Source organism: Coregonus clupeaformis, chromosome 17, assembly GCF_020615455.1.
Source record: "Coregonus clupeaformis isolate EN_2021a chromosome 17, ASM2061545v1, whole genome shotgun sequence".
Taxonomy (NCBI): domain Eukaryota; kingdom Metazoa; phylum Chordata; class Actinopteri; order Salmoniformes; family Salmonidae; genus Coregonus; species Coregonus clupeaformis.
In genome coordinates, this window is record NC_059208.1 from 40594931 (window position 1) to 40609485 (window position 14555).

The 14555-nt window shown below is 43.4% G+C and overlaps 2 protein-coding genes across 2 annotated transcripts; both read left to right on the forward strand.

Moving 5' to 3' along the window:
* The first annotated feature begins 243 nt into the window (after positions 1 to 243).
* On the forward strand, positions 244 to 10960 carry LOC121586395 (elongin-A). The gene is made up of 12 exons (XM_041903040.2): positions 244 to 397; positions 1649 to 1705; positions 3772 to 3887; positions 4006 to 4535; positions 6394 to 6728; positions 6949 to 7060; positions 7339 to 7494; positions 8004 to 8101; positions 8388 to 8568; positions 8714 to 8843; positions 9849 to 9994; positions 10165 to 10960. Exons 1-12 carry the CDS (start codon positions 326 to 328, stop codon positions 10224 to 10226), a joined length of 1995 nt encoding a protein of 664 aa, XP_041758974.2. The 5' UTR covers positions 244 to 325; the 3' UTR covers positions 10227 to 10960.
* A 548-nt stretch (positions 10961 to 11508) lies between these two features.
* On the forward strand, positions 11509 to 14403 carry pithd1 (PITH (C-terminal proteasome-interacting domain of thioredoxin-like) domain containing 1). The gene is made up of 6 exons (XM_041901891.1): positions 11509 to 11846; positions 12294 to 12337; positions 12456 to 12533; positions 13023 to 13127; positions 13349 to 13457; positions 13654 to 14403. The coding sequence occupies exons 1-6, from the start codon at positions 11649 to 11651 to the stop codon at positions 13753 to 13755; spliced, it is 636 nt and encodes a 211-aa protein (XP_041757825.1). The 5' UTR covers positions 11509 to 11648; the 3' UTR covers positions 13756 to 14403.
* The last annotated feature ends 152 nt before the right edge of the window (positions 14404 to 14555 follow it).

Below are 14555 nucleotides of genomic sequence, written 5' to 3' on the forward strand. Positions count from 1 at the left end.
AGGACACTCCCAGACAGTCCTAGCAAATTCTTGCTTGAGAAATTCCTGTTTGCTAAGAAGATATTTTTGTCCATTTGAACTGAAAACAATCACAGTAAGGTACATAATTGTTAGCCAGAAATGATTTGATATTGAGATAAAAACGGCTGCATTGGACCTTTAATCCTCAAAAAGGTGTCTGGTTTATCCTTTGTCAGCTGTTTTATTACGTAGTTCCGCCAATCTCCATGTCAACTGCATGCTGACTAAAGCTGTGGATAGGACTGCGCTGACCCATTTCTTCTGTAATGAAGCAGCTTCCGGGCACAGAGCACCAGCAGTAAACATGGCGGAGGAGCTGTTGGAAGCGGTGGAGAGACTTCAGTCTCGGCTCTCCGAGAACCTAGAGCCTCGCAAGGTAATAATCGAAAGGGCCAGAATGGAACAGCAAGGTTGTAGCGGATGACTTGCGCCCTCTATAAATTTTCAAATATTGTCGCGTGGGAGGTAACAGTAGTTTCGCGAATGTAGCTAGCTAGTGCTTTTTCTAAGATCACGTCACGATATGTAGCTTAGCCTACTAACTGGGTTTCTTAACCAGAGTTCATGTTAAGTTTAACCTAGTCCTCGAGCTACCTGCCAATTCCGCAGACCTGTACTTTATGAAATGGAGCCTGTCACTGCTAATAAAGTGCCAATAATGTAGCCAGTTAGCTAGTGTTGAAACAACCACAACAAGCGAAAACGAAGCGAGGTCCTGGCTAGAAGGGATCCAGCTTTTGTCAAATTAACGTCAAGATTTCACTTTTCGTAGCAGGTTAGGAGAATGTACGCAGCAGGTTAGAATTAACGTAGCAGGTTAGGCGAATTAGGCTATGGCAAGGAAAATGGGTTAGCTTAAATGCAAAACATTTCAACTTTTGACGTTAATTTGACAAAAACTGCATCCCTTCTAGACATGACCCCACAGCGATTGTATAAACTCCACGATCGAGTGACCGCAACAGCAGCACGGGCCTAGTTGTTAGATTGTTGCACATTATTCAATGGATCAGTACAAGTTTAAGGGCAACAACAATACATTCGGTCATAGTGCCTTATTGTGATATCGGCCGTATCTTAATTGTGTCTCATTGAACATATAAATCCCTGCACACATTGCCATGTTGTGGTGGATGTTTGTCAGCTGATCAACTTTAGTAAACACAACCCCCTCTCCGGATATGTGTAGCTAGCCTACCCCCACAACCCCCTCACATAGTCCACGACAATGGACAAATCTTGATGACACCATGACGGTGTGCAATTTGGGCAAATTTGTGTAGTTAAATTCTGAATCAAGCACAGTCTGAAAGTACTACACAGTTTGACATAGCCTACAAAGTCAAATTACCAGTTGGCCTACACCTTTATACATATAGCGCACACTTTCACACAGTAGACTCTTGTTTTCAATGCTTTGATTTTGTAAATATTGTTATCTCTTTATATTTCATTAATTCAATGATCAGCAGCCTTGAATTAACCTGAACGTTACCTTTAACAAGCTTTGTGTGCACTTTGCTAGTGTGCAGACTGTTCTGTTCTTCTCAGAATCAGGCTAGCTAGGTTGATCAGTACAGAGGATGTAGTGAGCGCTCTGTAATTCTTGTGTATTTGCACTATCTAGCTCCTGAAGACCCTCAAAAGGCTGGGGGAGCTGCCTATGACTGTGGATATCCTTGTGGTAAGATTTTGAAACAATGTACAGTGAGGGGAAAAAGTATTTGATCCCCTGCTGATTTTGTACGTTTGCCCACTGACAAAGACATGATCAGTCTATAATTTTAATGGTAGGTTAATTTGAACAGTGAGAGACAGAATAACAACAACAAAATCCAGAAAAACGCAGGTCAAAAATGTTATAAATTGATTTGCATTTTAATGAGGGAAATAAGTATTTGACCCCTCTGCAAAACATGACTTAGTCCTTGGTGGCAAAACCCTTGTTGGCAATCACAGAGGTCAGATGTTTCTTGTAGTTGGCCACCAGGTTTGCACACATCTCAGGAGGGATTTTGTCCCACTCCTCTTTGCAGATCTTCTCCAAGTCATTAAGGTTTCGAGGCTGACGTTTGGCAACTCGAACCTTCAGCTCCCTCCACAGATTTTCTATGGGATTAAGGTCTGGAGACTGGCTAGGCCACTCCAGGACCTTAATGTGCTTCTTCTTGAGCCACTCCTTTGTTGCCTTGGTCGTGTGTTTTGGGTTATTGCCATGCTGGAATACCCATCCACGACCCATTTTCAATGCCCTGGCTGAGGGAAGGAGGTTCTCACCCAAGATTTGACGGTACATGGCCCCGTCCATTGTCCCTTTGATGCTGTGAAGTTGTCCTGTCCCCTTAGCAGAAAAACACCCCCAAAGCATAATGTTTCCACCTCCATGTTTGACGGTGGGGATGGTGTTCTTGGGGTCATAGGGAGCATTCCTCCTCCTCCAAACACGGGGAGTTGAGTTGATGCCAAAGAGCTCGATTTGGTCTCATCTGACCACAACACTTTCACCCAGTTCTGCTCTGAATCATTCAGATGTTCATTGGCAAACTTCAGACGGGCCTGTATATGTGCTTTCTTGAGCAGGGGGATCTTGCGGGCGCTGCAGGATTTCAGTCCTTCATGGCGGAGTGTGTTACCCATTGTTTTCTTGGTGACTATGGTCCCAGCTGCCTTGAGATCATTGACAAGATCCTCCCGTGTAGTTCTGGGCTGATTCCTCACCGTTCTCATGATCATTGCACCTCCAAGAGGTGAGATCTTGCATGGAGCCCCAGGCCGAGGGAGATTGACAGTTCTTTTGTGTTTCTTCCATTTGCGAATAATCGCACCAACTGTTGTCACCTTCTCACCAAGCTACTTGGCGATGGTCTTGTAGCCCATTCCAGCCTTGTATAGGTCTACAATCTTGTCCCTGACATTCTTGGAGAGCTCTTTGGTCTTGGCCATGGTGGAGAGTTTGGAATCTGATTGATTGCTTCTGTGGACAGGTGTCTTTTATACAGGTAACAAGCTGAGATTAGGAGCACTCCCTTTAAGAGTATGCTCCTAATCTCAGCTCGTTACCTGTTTAAAAGACACCTGGGAGCCAGAAATCTTTCTGATTGAGAGGGGTCAAATACTTATTTCCCTCATTAAAATGCAAATAAATTTATAACATTTTTGACCTGCGTTTTTCTGGATTTTGTTGTTGTTTTTCTGTCTCTCACTGTTCAAATACACCTACCATTAAAATTAGACTGATCATTTCTTTGTCAGTGGGCAAACGTACAAAATCAGCAGGGGATCAAATACTTTTTTCCCTCACTGTATGCTCATGTCATGATTCTTCTTTCATAAATGCAAATGTGATAGTATCTCTGTAGTCTTCAAGACTGCACACATTGGTTGCATTGCACTATAGTTCCTCACAGTGTTCTTTTAGAAGAGGAATCCAAATACAGGCTCTGGTTTTGCAACATTCTCCTAGCCAGCTGCTTTATAGGAGTTGATGTGCTGTTCAATATTGTCAAGCAACCTTCAGAACATGCTCACTTCCTTTTATGATGGGCAATAATGCTAATGTGGCCTGTTTTTATGTGCATTACTAAGTGTACTGGCATGCTCACTTAACCATTAGAGCGCCTGAATCTATACAAACCATGTTGCTCTCCAAACATGACCCACACGACACCAGTGTCAAAACATAATGTACTGATAATGAGGACACCCGCCTACTATCTATGTCATGCTTATATTTTGTTCTCGCCGGTGCAGGAAACTGGAGTAGAAAAAACTGTGAATTCGTTCCGGAAACATGATCTTGCTGGAGATCTTGCGAAGAGCCTTGTGGCCAAGTGGAAGAAACTGGTTCCCACCCCGTCTGCTGAAAGGTACGCTATTACTGAGGGATTGGGGGACTTCTTCTGATTTGTCTTCTTCGTCTTTTTCTCAGCGTATTGTCATCTAAATTCTACTGAAGTGTAGCTTTGTTTTTCTTCTTCCTCACAGACCCGGTAACGCCAAGGACTTACGGACACATGCGCACCCTCGCAGATCCGAGGGAACGGACGTAAGCCACAAACGTGTCCGGGAACTATCCCCGGAGGAGCCTCATGTAGAGGAGGAGGAGGAGGAGGAAAGAGGCTACCACACCAACTACTCCCCCTCCCCCCCTCAGCACCACTACAGCCCCCCACAGCTCGGCCACAGCGGCCAGCGAGGGGGATACCAGTCTGAGGGCTACGAGAGCCCCATGGAGGAAGAGCCAGAGCCCGCGCCCAGCCTCCCTCGCAAAGAGGTCCGACACGCCAAACCACACAAAGAGCCTGGCAGGGAGGATCGCGGTTCCCACGGCGACTGGGACGAGGATAGGCGGCGACGTCATGCCCAGGCGGGCGGTGGTGGTGGTAGCGGCGGCAGTGGCGAAGGGAAGAAGTGCAGCGCGGAGAGGGAACCGCATCACATTGGCAAGGCCTCCAAGCACAGTCGGCACTCCACCCCGCACGAGAGCAAGAAGGACAAGAGAGGGGGAAGTGATGGTGAGTGTGCTGCCGAGTGAGTTTGCTGAGAGAATTTCACTGTGACTTCTGTGTCATTGTGACATTTACAGAGAGGCTGGTTCTCAAATGACACCCTATTCCATAGATGCCTCTTTCAAGCTTTGAGTCACTGTTGGGCTGTTGGCTTGTTAATAGATGGTTTTCCAGTCATGTATTATATTTATTTAACCATGTCGGTTAAAACCAATCTGAGCTGGTCATGGGTGCACCTCAGCCACGCTCAAGGTCCTAAACGATATTATAACCGCGATCGATAATAGACAGTACTGTGCAGCCATCTTCATCGACCTGGCCAAGGCTTTTGACTCTGTCAACCACCGCATTCTTATTGGCAGACTAAATAGCCTTGGTTTCTCAAATGACTGCCTCGCCTGGTTCACCAACTACTTTTCAGATAGAGTTCAATGTGTCAAATCGGAGGGCCTGTTGTCTGGACCTAATTCTTGGGCCGACTCTTTTCTCCGTGTATATCAATGATTTCGCTCTTGCTGCTGGTGACTCTCAGATCCACCTCTACGCAGACAACACCATTTTGTATACATCTGGCCCTTCATTGGACACTGTGTTAACAAACCTCCAAACGAGCTTCAATGCCATACAACACTCCTTCCGTAGCCTCCAACTGCTCTTAAACACTAGTAAAACTAAATGCATGCTCTTCAATCGAACACTGCTGGCACCCGCCCACCCGACTAGAATCACTACTCTCGACGGGTCTGACCTAGGGTATGTGGACAACTACAAATACCTAGGTGTCTGGTTAGACTGTAAACTCTCCTTCCAGACTCACATTAAGAATCTCCAATCCAAAGTTAAATCTAGAATCGGCTTCCTATTTCACAAAAAAGCCTCCATCACTCATGCTGCCAAACATGCCCTCGTAAAACTGACTATCCTACCGATCCTTGACTTCGGCGATGTCATTTACAAAATAGCCTCCAACACTCTACTCAGCATATTGGATGTAGTCTATCACAGTGCCATCCGTTTTGTCACCAAAGCCCCATATACTACCCACCACTGTGACCTGTACGCTCTTGTTGGCTGGTCCTCACTACATATTCGTCGCCAAACCTACTGGCTCCAGGCCATCTATAAATCACTGCTAGGCAAATCCCCGTCTTATCTTAGCTCATTGGTCAACATAGCAACACCCACCCGTAGTATGCGCTCCAGCAGGTATATCTCACTGGTCATCCCCAAAGCCAACACCTCCTTTGGCCGCCATTCCTTCCAGTTTTCTGCTGCCAATGACTGGAACGAACTGCAAAAATCTCTGAAGCTGGAGACTCTTATCTCCCTTACTAACTTTTAGCATCAGTTGTCAGAGCACCTTACCGATCACTGCACCTGTACACAGCCCATCTGAAATTAGCCCACCCAACTACCTCATCCCCATATTGTTATTTATTTTGCTCATTTGCACCCCAGTATATCTATTTGCACATCATCTCTTGCACATCTATCATTCCAGTGTTAATACTAATTGTAATTATTTTGCATTATGGCCTATTTATTGCCTTACCTCCATAACTTGCTACATTTGCACACACTGTATATATATTTTCTGTGGTATTTTTGACTTTGTTTTGTTTTACCCCATATGTAACCCTGTTGTTTTTATCGCACTGCTTTGCTTTATCTTGGCCAGGTCGCAGTTGTAAATGAGAACTTGTTCTCAACTGGCTTACCTGGTTAAATAAAGGTTAAATAAAAATGAGAACCATTTTCCCATTAACCTGATCCTGAAAGATGTGGGTTGTCTCTCACCCACTTCTCTCTTTAAAAAACGACATCCCATTAACATTATTCCCTCCTTGTTCTCCTTACTCTCTAGGGAGGTCACGTGAGCCGAGGGACTCCCCTGTATTAGTCCAGGCACCTGAGGAGCAGGCGGAAGAGGCATTTGATACCCCCACCATGTCGTTTGAATCCTTCCTCACATATGACGCCCCTACGCCCACTAAGAAGAAGAAGAAGCCCGGCAGCAGCAGCAGTCGGCCCTCCTCCCACCACCACACACCTCCTCGTCCGCCTGTCCAGCCCTCGCCTGCTGCTCCTTCCTCCTCCAAGGAGTCCAAACCCAGCAAGGCCAACGGGAGCCGCAGCAAGAGGGCGGGTCCAGCCCCGACCTCGACAGCAACGACTCCGGTGCCTGAGAAACGCAGCAAGGTAAGAAGACCTTCACTGAACTTTTCCTCTCACAAGATGCGTATGTTCAATTGGAGAATGTTAAATTTGCTGTCATATTTTTGGGGGCTGTACAGTAAGTCCTTACGATATGCTTTTATTAACCAGTTACCCTGACCCTGATGTTCTCATATTATGAGAGTCCTTGTTCTCAGGTTCTTGACTGAACTTTCTCTTTAATGTACTCTTTCTTTTACCCCAGGTGGTCGAGGTTGTGTCCACACTTCCTGAAATCCCTCTGCCGGCCATCCAACCTTACTACAGACCTCTGCCTTCCATTGATCTCACACCATTGTCCCCTCAGCGGCGCAAAGGTACTTATTATTATTCCTTCACACTGTGAATGTCTGTGTGTGGGTATGTTCCAATATCCATACTTGTGTACAACTGAGAATGCATTGCCAATACATTGATTCATTCTATGTAGTATGCTAGCGTGGATATCGGAAGTACAGTTTGTATGTGTTGGACTTGTCTGGACTTGTAATTTGGGTACATTTGTATTAAGATATGCGTTACTCTCTAGGCCTAATACAGTTAGTTCTGATTGTCGGTAATTTCTCATGTTTAACTTTTGCCCTCTTTCCTGCAGGTCCTGTGTCAAATGACGCCGAGGAGGACACCGTCTTCACTGGGAGACGCTTTAACTCTAAAATGACAGTGTACTCAGGTTCAAAGACGTCCTACCTGCCCAAGATGATGAGTCTGTACGAGCAGTGCATCAGGGTGCTTCAAAACAACATTGACTGTGAGTGTTGTCTCCTAGTGACACTGTGAATGCCATGTAATGGCGCCGTTATCATAATGCTTAGGTTTTATTTCAATTTCTGTTATCACATATGTAGTTAATTTAGTCAAGTGTAAATTATATGTTAATGTAGTACACCTAACATCTCCCAAAAGAGAGAAGGCAAAGACATGGATCACTTAACCCATTTATAATGGGCAATTGTTCAAACACCACCAACTTAATTGTCGTGTGGATTCTTATGGCTGCTGGCCCACTTAGATCCACTTGCACACAGTCTTAAAATAATTTAACCAAAAATAAGAACAACACGTGACTTCCTCTTTAACATTACACCCGCATGGAACACTCCTCGAAGACTTATATTTGTCTAGGTCCAGGAAATGTATTCTAACCACAGCTCTGTCCATGCTTTGTCCACACTGTCATTCTTTATCTGAGAGATACTTAACACCCTGCTGATTGTGTGAGTCACTGTATAATGAGATGCTTACTGTATGTTTGTCCAGCAATTGATGAGGTGGGAGGCGTGCCATTTAAGATTCTGGAACCAGTACTAGAGCGATGCACCCCTGAACAACTTTACAGAATTGAGCAGTGCAATCAGGTAACACACACACACACACACACACACACACAATCAAAGTAGCGTCTCACACATGAATGCACAAACCCTCACCCAGTACGAGATGGTCAGTGAGCATGTAGTACACAAGTTCTCATGCTCTGCCAAGTCATACTGTATACCAGGAAGACCCTAGGTGAAGTGTACAAACAAAAACTTGACTCCTAACTGTTATGCTTTGAACAATGAATTGTGTTTACTCTCGCTACTAAATTGTAGGATATATTTCATGTAGTTGATCATTTTAACCCTAATTCTTTCCTCTCAGTGTTTTATGGAGGACTCTGATGAGCTTTGGCAGCGCCACTGCCAGCGGGACTTCAAGCGTGAGACGCCCCAGGAGTACGAGTCGTGGCGGGAGATGTACCTGCGGAAGTACGACGAGCGGGAGGAGCGCCTGCGCAAGCTCACCCAGAACATCAGCTCGGCCCATGCCAACAAGCCCAAAGGTGCTTTCTCTATGTCCTATCTATGACCGGAATCCTACTAAACAGTAATTATTACTAGGAGTTATTGTTATCATCAATGAAAGTGTACAGAAGGTGTTTATTTTGAGTGGGCATGTGTTTATATGTTTGTGTATTTTCCTGGCAGGTCGAGAGGTTAAAATGGCATTTGTCAACTCCGTCGCCAAACCTCCGCGTGATGTCCGCCGGCGACAGGAGAAGTTTGGCACCACAAGCACCTCCACTGCCAGCTCCACCGTAGCTGCAGCTCCGATCAAGTATGTGGACACTAATGTGCATACCACAATCACTATCACACACTGCATAGTAGGGAACACTCTTCATGTTGGCACTTCCATGTTTATTTTTTCCTACTTACATATCCATATACGAAGACATGACTGGCTGAATGGTAACTTTATATGCTAACAAGTAATTCAGACTCTCAAACTTATTCTCAAAGGTCCACTACATCATATTTTAATCTACAAGTTGTGATTCCGTTATGATTCTATGTGAATTGTTGCAATGTCATCATGGGGAATTATAAAGGTTAACCAAGTTCACACAGAGGGGTTACGATTCCTAACGTGCATTTAATTAAAATGCCGTAACCCCCTGAAGGACACACAGCTTCAGGGATGCCAGAGTAGCCAGAGGACTGTATGTTAAACAGGAAGGGCAAGAGACCGAAGCCACAGATTTTCCAGTGTGTTCAATCCGACAGCAGGGTGAGGATGGAGGCTAGAAGAGAAGAGCGCATACAAACATTCCGGAATTTCCCCACCACCATCAAACACTTTGTTATATTGGCACTTACATTTTCATATACACAGAAATGCTTGGCTGATTGCTAACTTAAGAAAATATGCACTACATCATATTTGTGTCCCAAATTTGACCCAAATATGTCTTGTTTGAGGAATGAACAGTCATAAGATATTATAAAGGTTCAACACACTGGAGGATGAAATGGAAGAGAGACAGACATTCTGACGTTTTCTGGCCATTCCGAACTTGCAGCGAGACATTGTGAAAGCTAGACAGGAAAATAAAGCGTGACAGTTGTTCAATCTGAAGATATAGCAGCTAGGCTACATGAGTAAAGAAGAGCACATAGAAATGTTCTTGAAATGTTGATCGCATCACTTACTTGTTTTCCGAGTATTCCGAGATGGAGCTTATAATGCCCCCCGGATTTGAAAACACACTATAATGAAAATCTACTGTTTTGTATTTTTCTGTACACTGATTGGATTGACCTTCCTGTTTTTTCTTTTCAGAATAAGGCCAGCCTTGTCGTATAGCTCTCACTCGGCTGAGCCCAGCTACTCCTCCTCTCATGACAGTCCCCCTGAGACCTCTTGCTCCTCAGGCCCCAGCGGTGGGGGTGGGCCCAGTGCCAGAGACAACAAACCACAGGTCAAAAGTGAGTATCGTGTGTAAGAAAATAGGTTAAGGTATTTATATTAGACTCAACATGCATGTAAAACAAAAGTACTTTCCTGATTTAAAACGTGTTGACTTTCATCTCTGAGAGGACATGTCTGCGTGGTTAACTTTTCTGCTGTTAAAATGTCACATCTGTTTGTCTTGCAGAAATCGCCCCCATGATGGCCAAAACTATCAAAGCTTTCAAGAACAGATTCTCCCGCCGATAGAGCTAGAGAGAGATAAATGTATGGAGTGATTGAGAGGAGAGGAAGAGATTGTAGGAGCTAAGATCTTTTTAATTCAATGAATTATGGGAGATCTACAAACGCCCACCAGACATGTGCACACAGGCACACACATATACAAACACACAGATTTTCTCCATTATTTTAGCGTTTCTTAAATACACACACAATTATGTCCTCCATTTTTAAATGTTCCCAGCTAGACCCTGGCAAACACACACATGCAGACAAAATAAAATGTCAAAGGCAAAACAAGTCATTTGTTACAACTTCATACACTACAGAGGGACTCTGACACAGACAGAACTATGCTTTATTATGCTACGCATAAGTTAAGACATCAAATGACAATGCTGTTACAGGCAGCATGTTTTTAAATACAATTGAGTAGACACATAATATTCCAGTGCATCCACACCTTGTTTTCCTACTGTGTTCAGTGTTGAACCACATGTGCATCCCTACTTTTATCTGGTTCACTGTGATGAGTGAGGAATGAACTGAGTGCTGAAAGAGGAAAACACAAAAAGGGAGAAAGAGGAGAGAGCAAGTGGTAGGACCCTGCAGCTTCAATCTTATGTATTTATTTTCAACTCTGGGACCCCTGGCTCCCCCTGAACCTGGATCCAAATGGAAGTGGATCAAATAGTAATTTTAATAGATTTTAATAAATGTTATATGGACATTTTCAATAAAATTGACGTTTTGCCCTCAAATATGTTCATAGTCTATTTTCTTCAGTCTAATGTGTTGATGTTGAAATGAAAGAGAAAAACACTGCTCAAATCTAGCAATGGAACCTGGCCATAGTGCACTGAATAAGTTGCTGTATGTAGTAGGGTACATTCTGTATGCCCTACACTATTGAGAACATAGAGAATACCTAATTGTTCAACTTTATATTGTAACATTGTATCACTCACTGTAATAATGACTACTGAAATAAATATGCAATGGATGTTGGGTGCAGAACAAATGTGAGTAACCTTCCACTAGACACGGATCTAAGATCAGTTATGGGTTTTACAGGTTCGTGTGCTTGGGTCGTGACAAACCCCGCCCATTTCTACAATTTCTAATCTTAAAATGTTATTTTTAAACCTAACCTTAACCACACTGCTAACCTTATTTTGTTGGTGTAAAATCTATTAACCAAATAGCTAGTGGAAACCGTGTGCTTGTTCATTGGTTTTGGCCAGGCCAATCAGAGAGCACGTTGATGTTCTGCATCTGTACGTCCATCTTGATTGGCTATTAACGTACATGTGATTTTGAAACGTTTCCTCTCCAGAATGTTGTGGAAAAGTGAAAACAGCCAGGTCAGTCTGAAACAAGTAACTTAGCTAGTCAGACAGCCTGTAGCTTGGACTTACTTTTCTCTAAAGTGCGATATTTAGCATTGCGATGTCTGGTCACGGCCATGGTCATGGTGGGCACAGCCATCGCTGCTGTGAAGACGAGCACGAGCCAGCGGAACGAGGCCTGGAGTATGCACTGTATCAGCGCATTGACATCGAGAAACTGCAATGTCTCAACGAAACAAGAGAAGGCGATGGGAAACTCGTGTTTAAACCATGGGATCAACGGACAGACAGGGAGAAGGTAATGTTATCGACTCCTTGAGTGTATAGTACGTCATCTGAATGTAACAATTTTTGAGGGTGTAGAAGCCCTGAATTCTCGTCTGAAATTATTAAACTCAGTTGTGACAGCTGCCATTTTGGCTCTTCGGTATATCAAACATTGCAAAAATGTATCGCGTAATTGGCTAGACAAATTTTGTATGGAGCGATACTGCACTTGTCAGTAAAGGCCAGACTGGATGATATGGTACACATTTCCTTGTAATAATAAAAACCCATGTTGACTTGTTTTGTACACTAAACGAAATATGTACACAGGTGGTGGAACATTTAGTGTCAGTGAACCTATCCTTAGAGCTGATCTGGACGACCTCTTCCATTAGTGAAAGCCAATTTCTCATAACTGTTATGTGATCAACTTTTTCTCTACCATGAATTCTCTTGAAACGGTCTCTATCCTCTGTAGTTTGTTGAGAGTGATGCTGATGAAGAGCTCCTGTTCAACATCCCGTAAGAAAATCCCACCCTTTAACCCCCTTTTCACCCTTTCTTATCCTGTAATTTTAACTTCAGACTTGTTTCATCATATTGTGTTTATGCATTCTTTCACAAATCATATTTTTCTCAGGTTCACCGGAAGTGTCAAGCTGAAAGGGATAATCATAGCCGGTGAAGACGATGAATCGCATCCTGCTGAAATGAGACTGTGAGTGAGTACTGTTTCTGCCTTTCAGAAACACCTTGGGTCCTGACTGTGGGATTGCATTGCGCCAGTGTAGCATGTATCAACTCGCTCTGAGATTTGATATGATGCTTATTACTCACAACTCAACCAGGGGTGTATTCATTAGTGCAAAACGGGTCACAACGGAAAATGTCTTGCAACAAGTTTCTATTGGACAGATTCAGGTAGGTCCCTCTCCGTTTTGTTCCGTTTGCTTCGGTTTGCTTTCGTTTGGTTCATGGTGAATAGACCCCCAGCTCTGATCCAACTGTGCAAACTGAAAGAGCAAGTAGCTAACTTATTGCTCTGTGAGTGACATTTGACTCACACTTCACACAGTGAGACAAGACAGCTAGTGACAATTAGCTAGTTCCTGCTACATCAGCATGGAACTGGATCTATTTATTGTCAGCATGTGTGGTTTTGAGAACTAACTGTTTGTCACTGTGTGGTGTTGCATTGTCCGTGTAGGTACAAGAACATACCCCACATGTCCTTTGATGACACAGGCAGAGAACCTGAGCAAGCCTTCCGTCTCAATAGAGATCCACTGGCTCAGCTGGAATACCCAACTAAGTAAGAGCAACAGAACTCTCTCTCACACACACACACACTAAAAGTACTATTGTTTTCCCAGAAAACAGTGGGGTTTGTGGTCACTGCTCACCCATAGACTATTTCAGAGACAAGAAAACAAAACACTTGAAAAAAAATACAATTTCGGTGAAATATGCCTAAGTACCCACCTAACCTAAAACCCACTAAACTAATCATCCCTAAATTACCATTCTTTCCAGGATTGCCCGTTTCTCCAACGTTAATCACTTGTCCATTCACATATCACGGAACTTTGGGACAGAGTCCACACGGGTCTACTACATTGGGCTGAGAGGGGAGTACTCCCAGGTGAGAACAAATGAGACCCACCTCAGTACATTTTCTGAGGCTGAATTCTTTTTCTTTGTTTCTTATCGCTCTATTGATTTGCAGAATTATGTTTCACTTATGTATCAGGCTTTACTTTGACTGTTCTGTCTTGTCCATTTGTTAAATGGCAAAACACCTCACCTCAGTCTCATCTGTTTTGCTTTCTTCCTCCCAGGCTCACAGACATGAAGTAACCATCTGCAACTACGAGGCGTCCGCTAACCCTGCAGACCATAAAGTCGACAGCATCATCCCACAAACAAATTTCATCTCCTGAGAAAAAGGAGGGGTGGGACAGATATGGGTCAAAAGGAAGTGGTGATGGATACTCAGTTGTTACACTTATTGTACCACAAAGAGTGGAGGCTGAAAGAAGTGAGTAAGTTTTCATTTGGTAAATGAATACATTTAATATCACTCACTGGTAACCCTGTGAAAAAGCATCAAAGTGCTTTTATCTCAAATATATCTGGACACTGTGCCACCTAGTGGTTTGTTGTAATATTACAACTTGTCTCAGCAAAACTGGAATGACTCCAATATCACCTGCAGTGGGAGATCACTCACATTCTTTCTCATCCAAGCTCTGAATGCATAGCAATAATGTGACGATGTAGACATTTTGACACAACAAAAGTAGATCAGCATAATGTTTTCATTTGAATGGATTAGATTTGAGTTGCTTACTATACCACACTGCTTCCTTTGACACCCACGAAACACAAAAGCTGTTTAACTCATGATTTCATTGCATTATTAATGAGGCGATCGGTCTGTGGCAGCCAGTGGCTGAATGTGATTGCTTTGTTGGAGTTGGGAATTTGAGGAAAATGCTGTATGCCTAGTCTGAGAAATAGAAAATGCCCTATGCTGTTGTGTGTGTGATGTAATTATTTGAAGAATAAAGATATGTTACATAAGATAATAATTGTATTTTTATTTTATTGAAATGTAGATTTTGAATTGATAAAAAGCTACAGTATTATTTATTGAAAAGATGCTCTTTGCATTTGGTATAATAAATTTGTTTAGTGTAAATTGCACTATCTGGAATGTATTGCCTATCAATGGATCAAT

Coding starts and splice junctions, on each gene's coding strand:
- LOC121586395 (XM_041903040.2), top strand. CDS start 326: ATGGCGGAGGAGCTGTTGGAAGCGGTGGAGAGACTTCAGTCTCGGCTC. Junction 8,844..9,848: donor GTAGCTGCAGCTCCGATCAA/GTATGTGGACAC, acceptor TTTTCTTTTCAG/AATAAGGCCAGCCTTGTCGT. Junction 9,995..10,164: donor CAACAAACCACAGGTCAAAA/GTGAGTATCGTG, acceptor TTTGTCTTGCAG/AAATCGCCCCCATGATGGCC.
- pithd1 (XM_041901891.1), top strand. CDS start 11,649: ATGTCTGGTCACGGCCATGGTCATGGTGGGCACAGCCATCGCTGCTGT. Junction 12,338..12,455: donor GAGCTCCTGTTCAACATCCC/GTAAGAAAATCC, acceptor TATTTTTCTCAG/GTTCACCGGAAGTGTCAAGC. Junction 13,458..13,653: donor TGAGAGGGGAGTACTCCCAG/GTGAGAACAAAT, acceptor TCTTCCTCCCAG/GCTCACAGACATGAAGTAAC.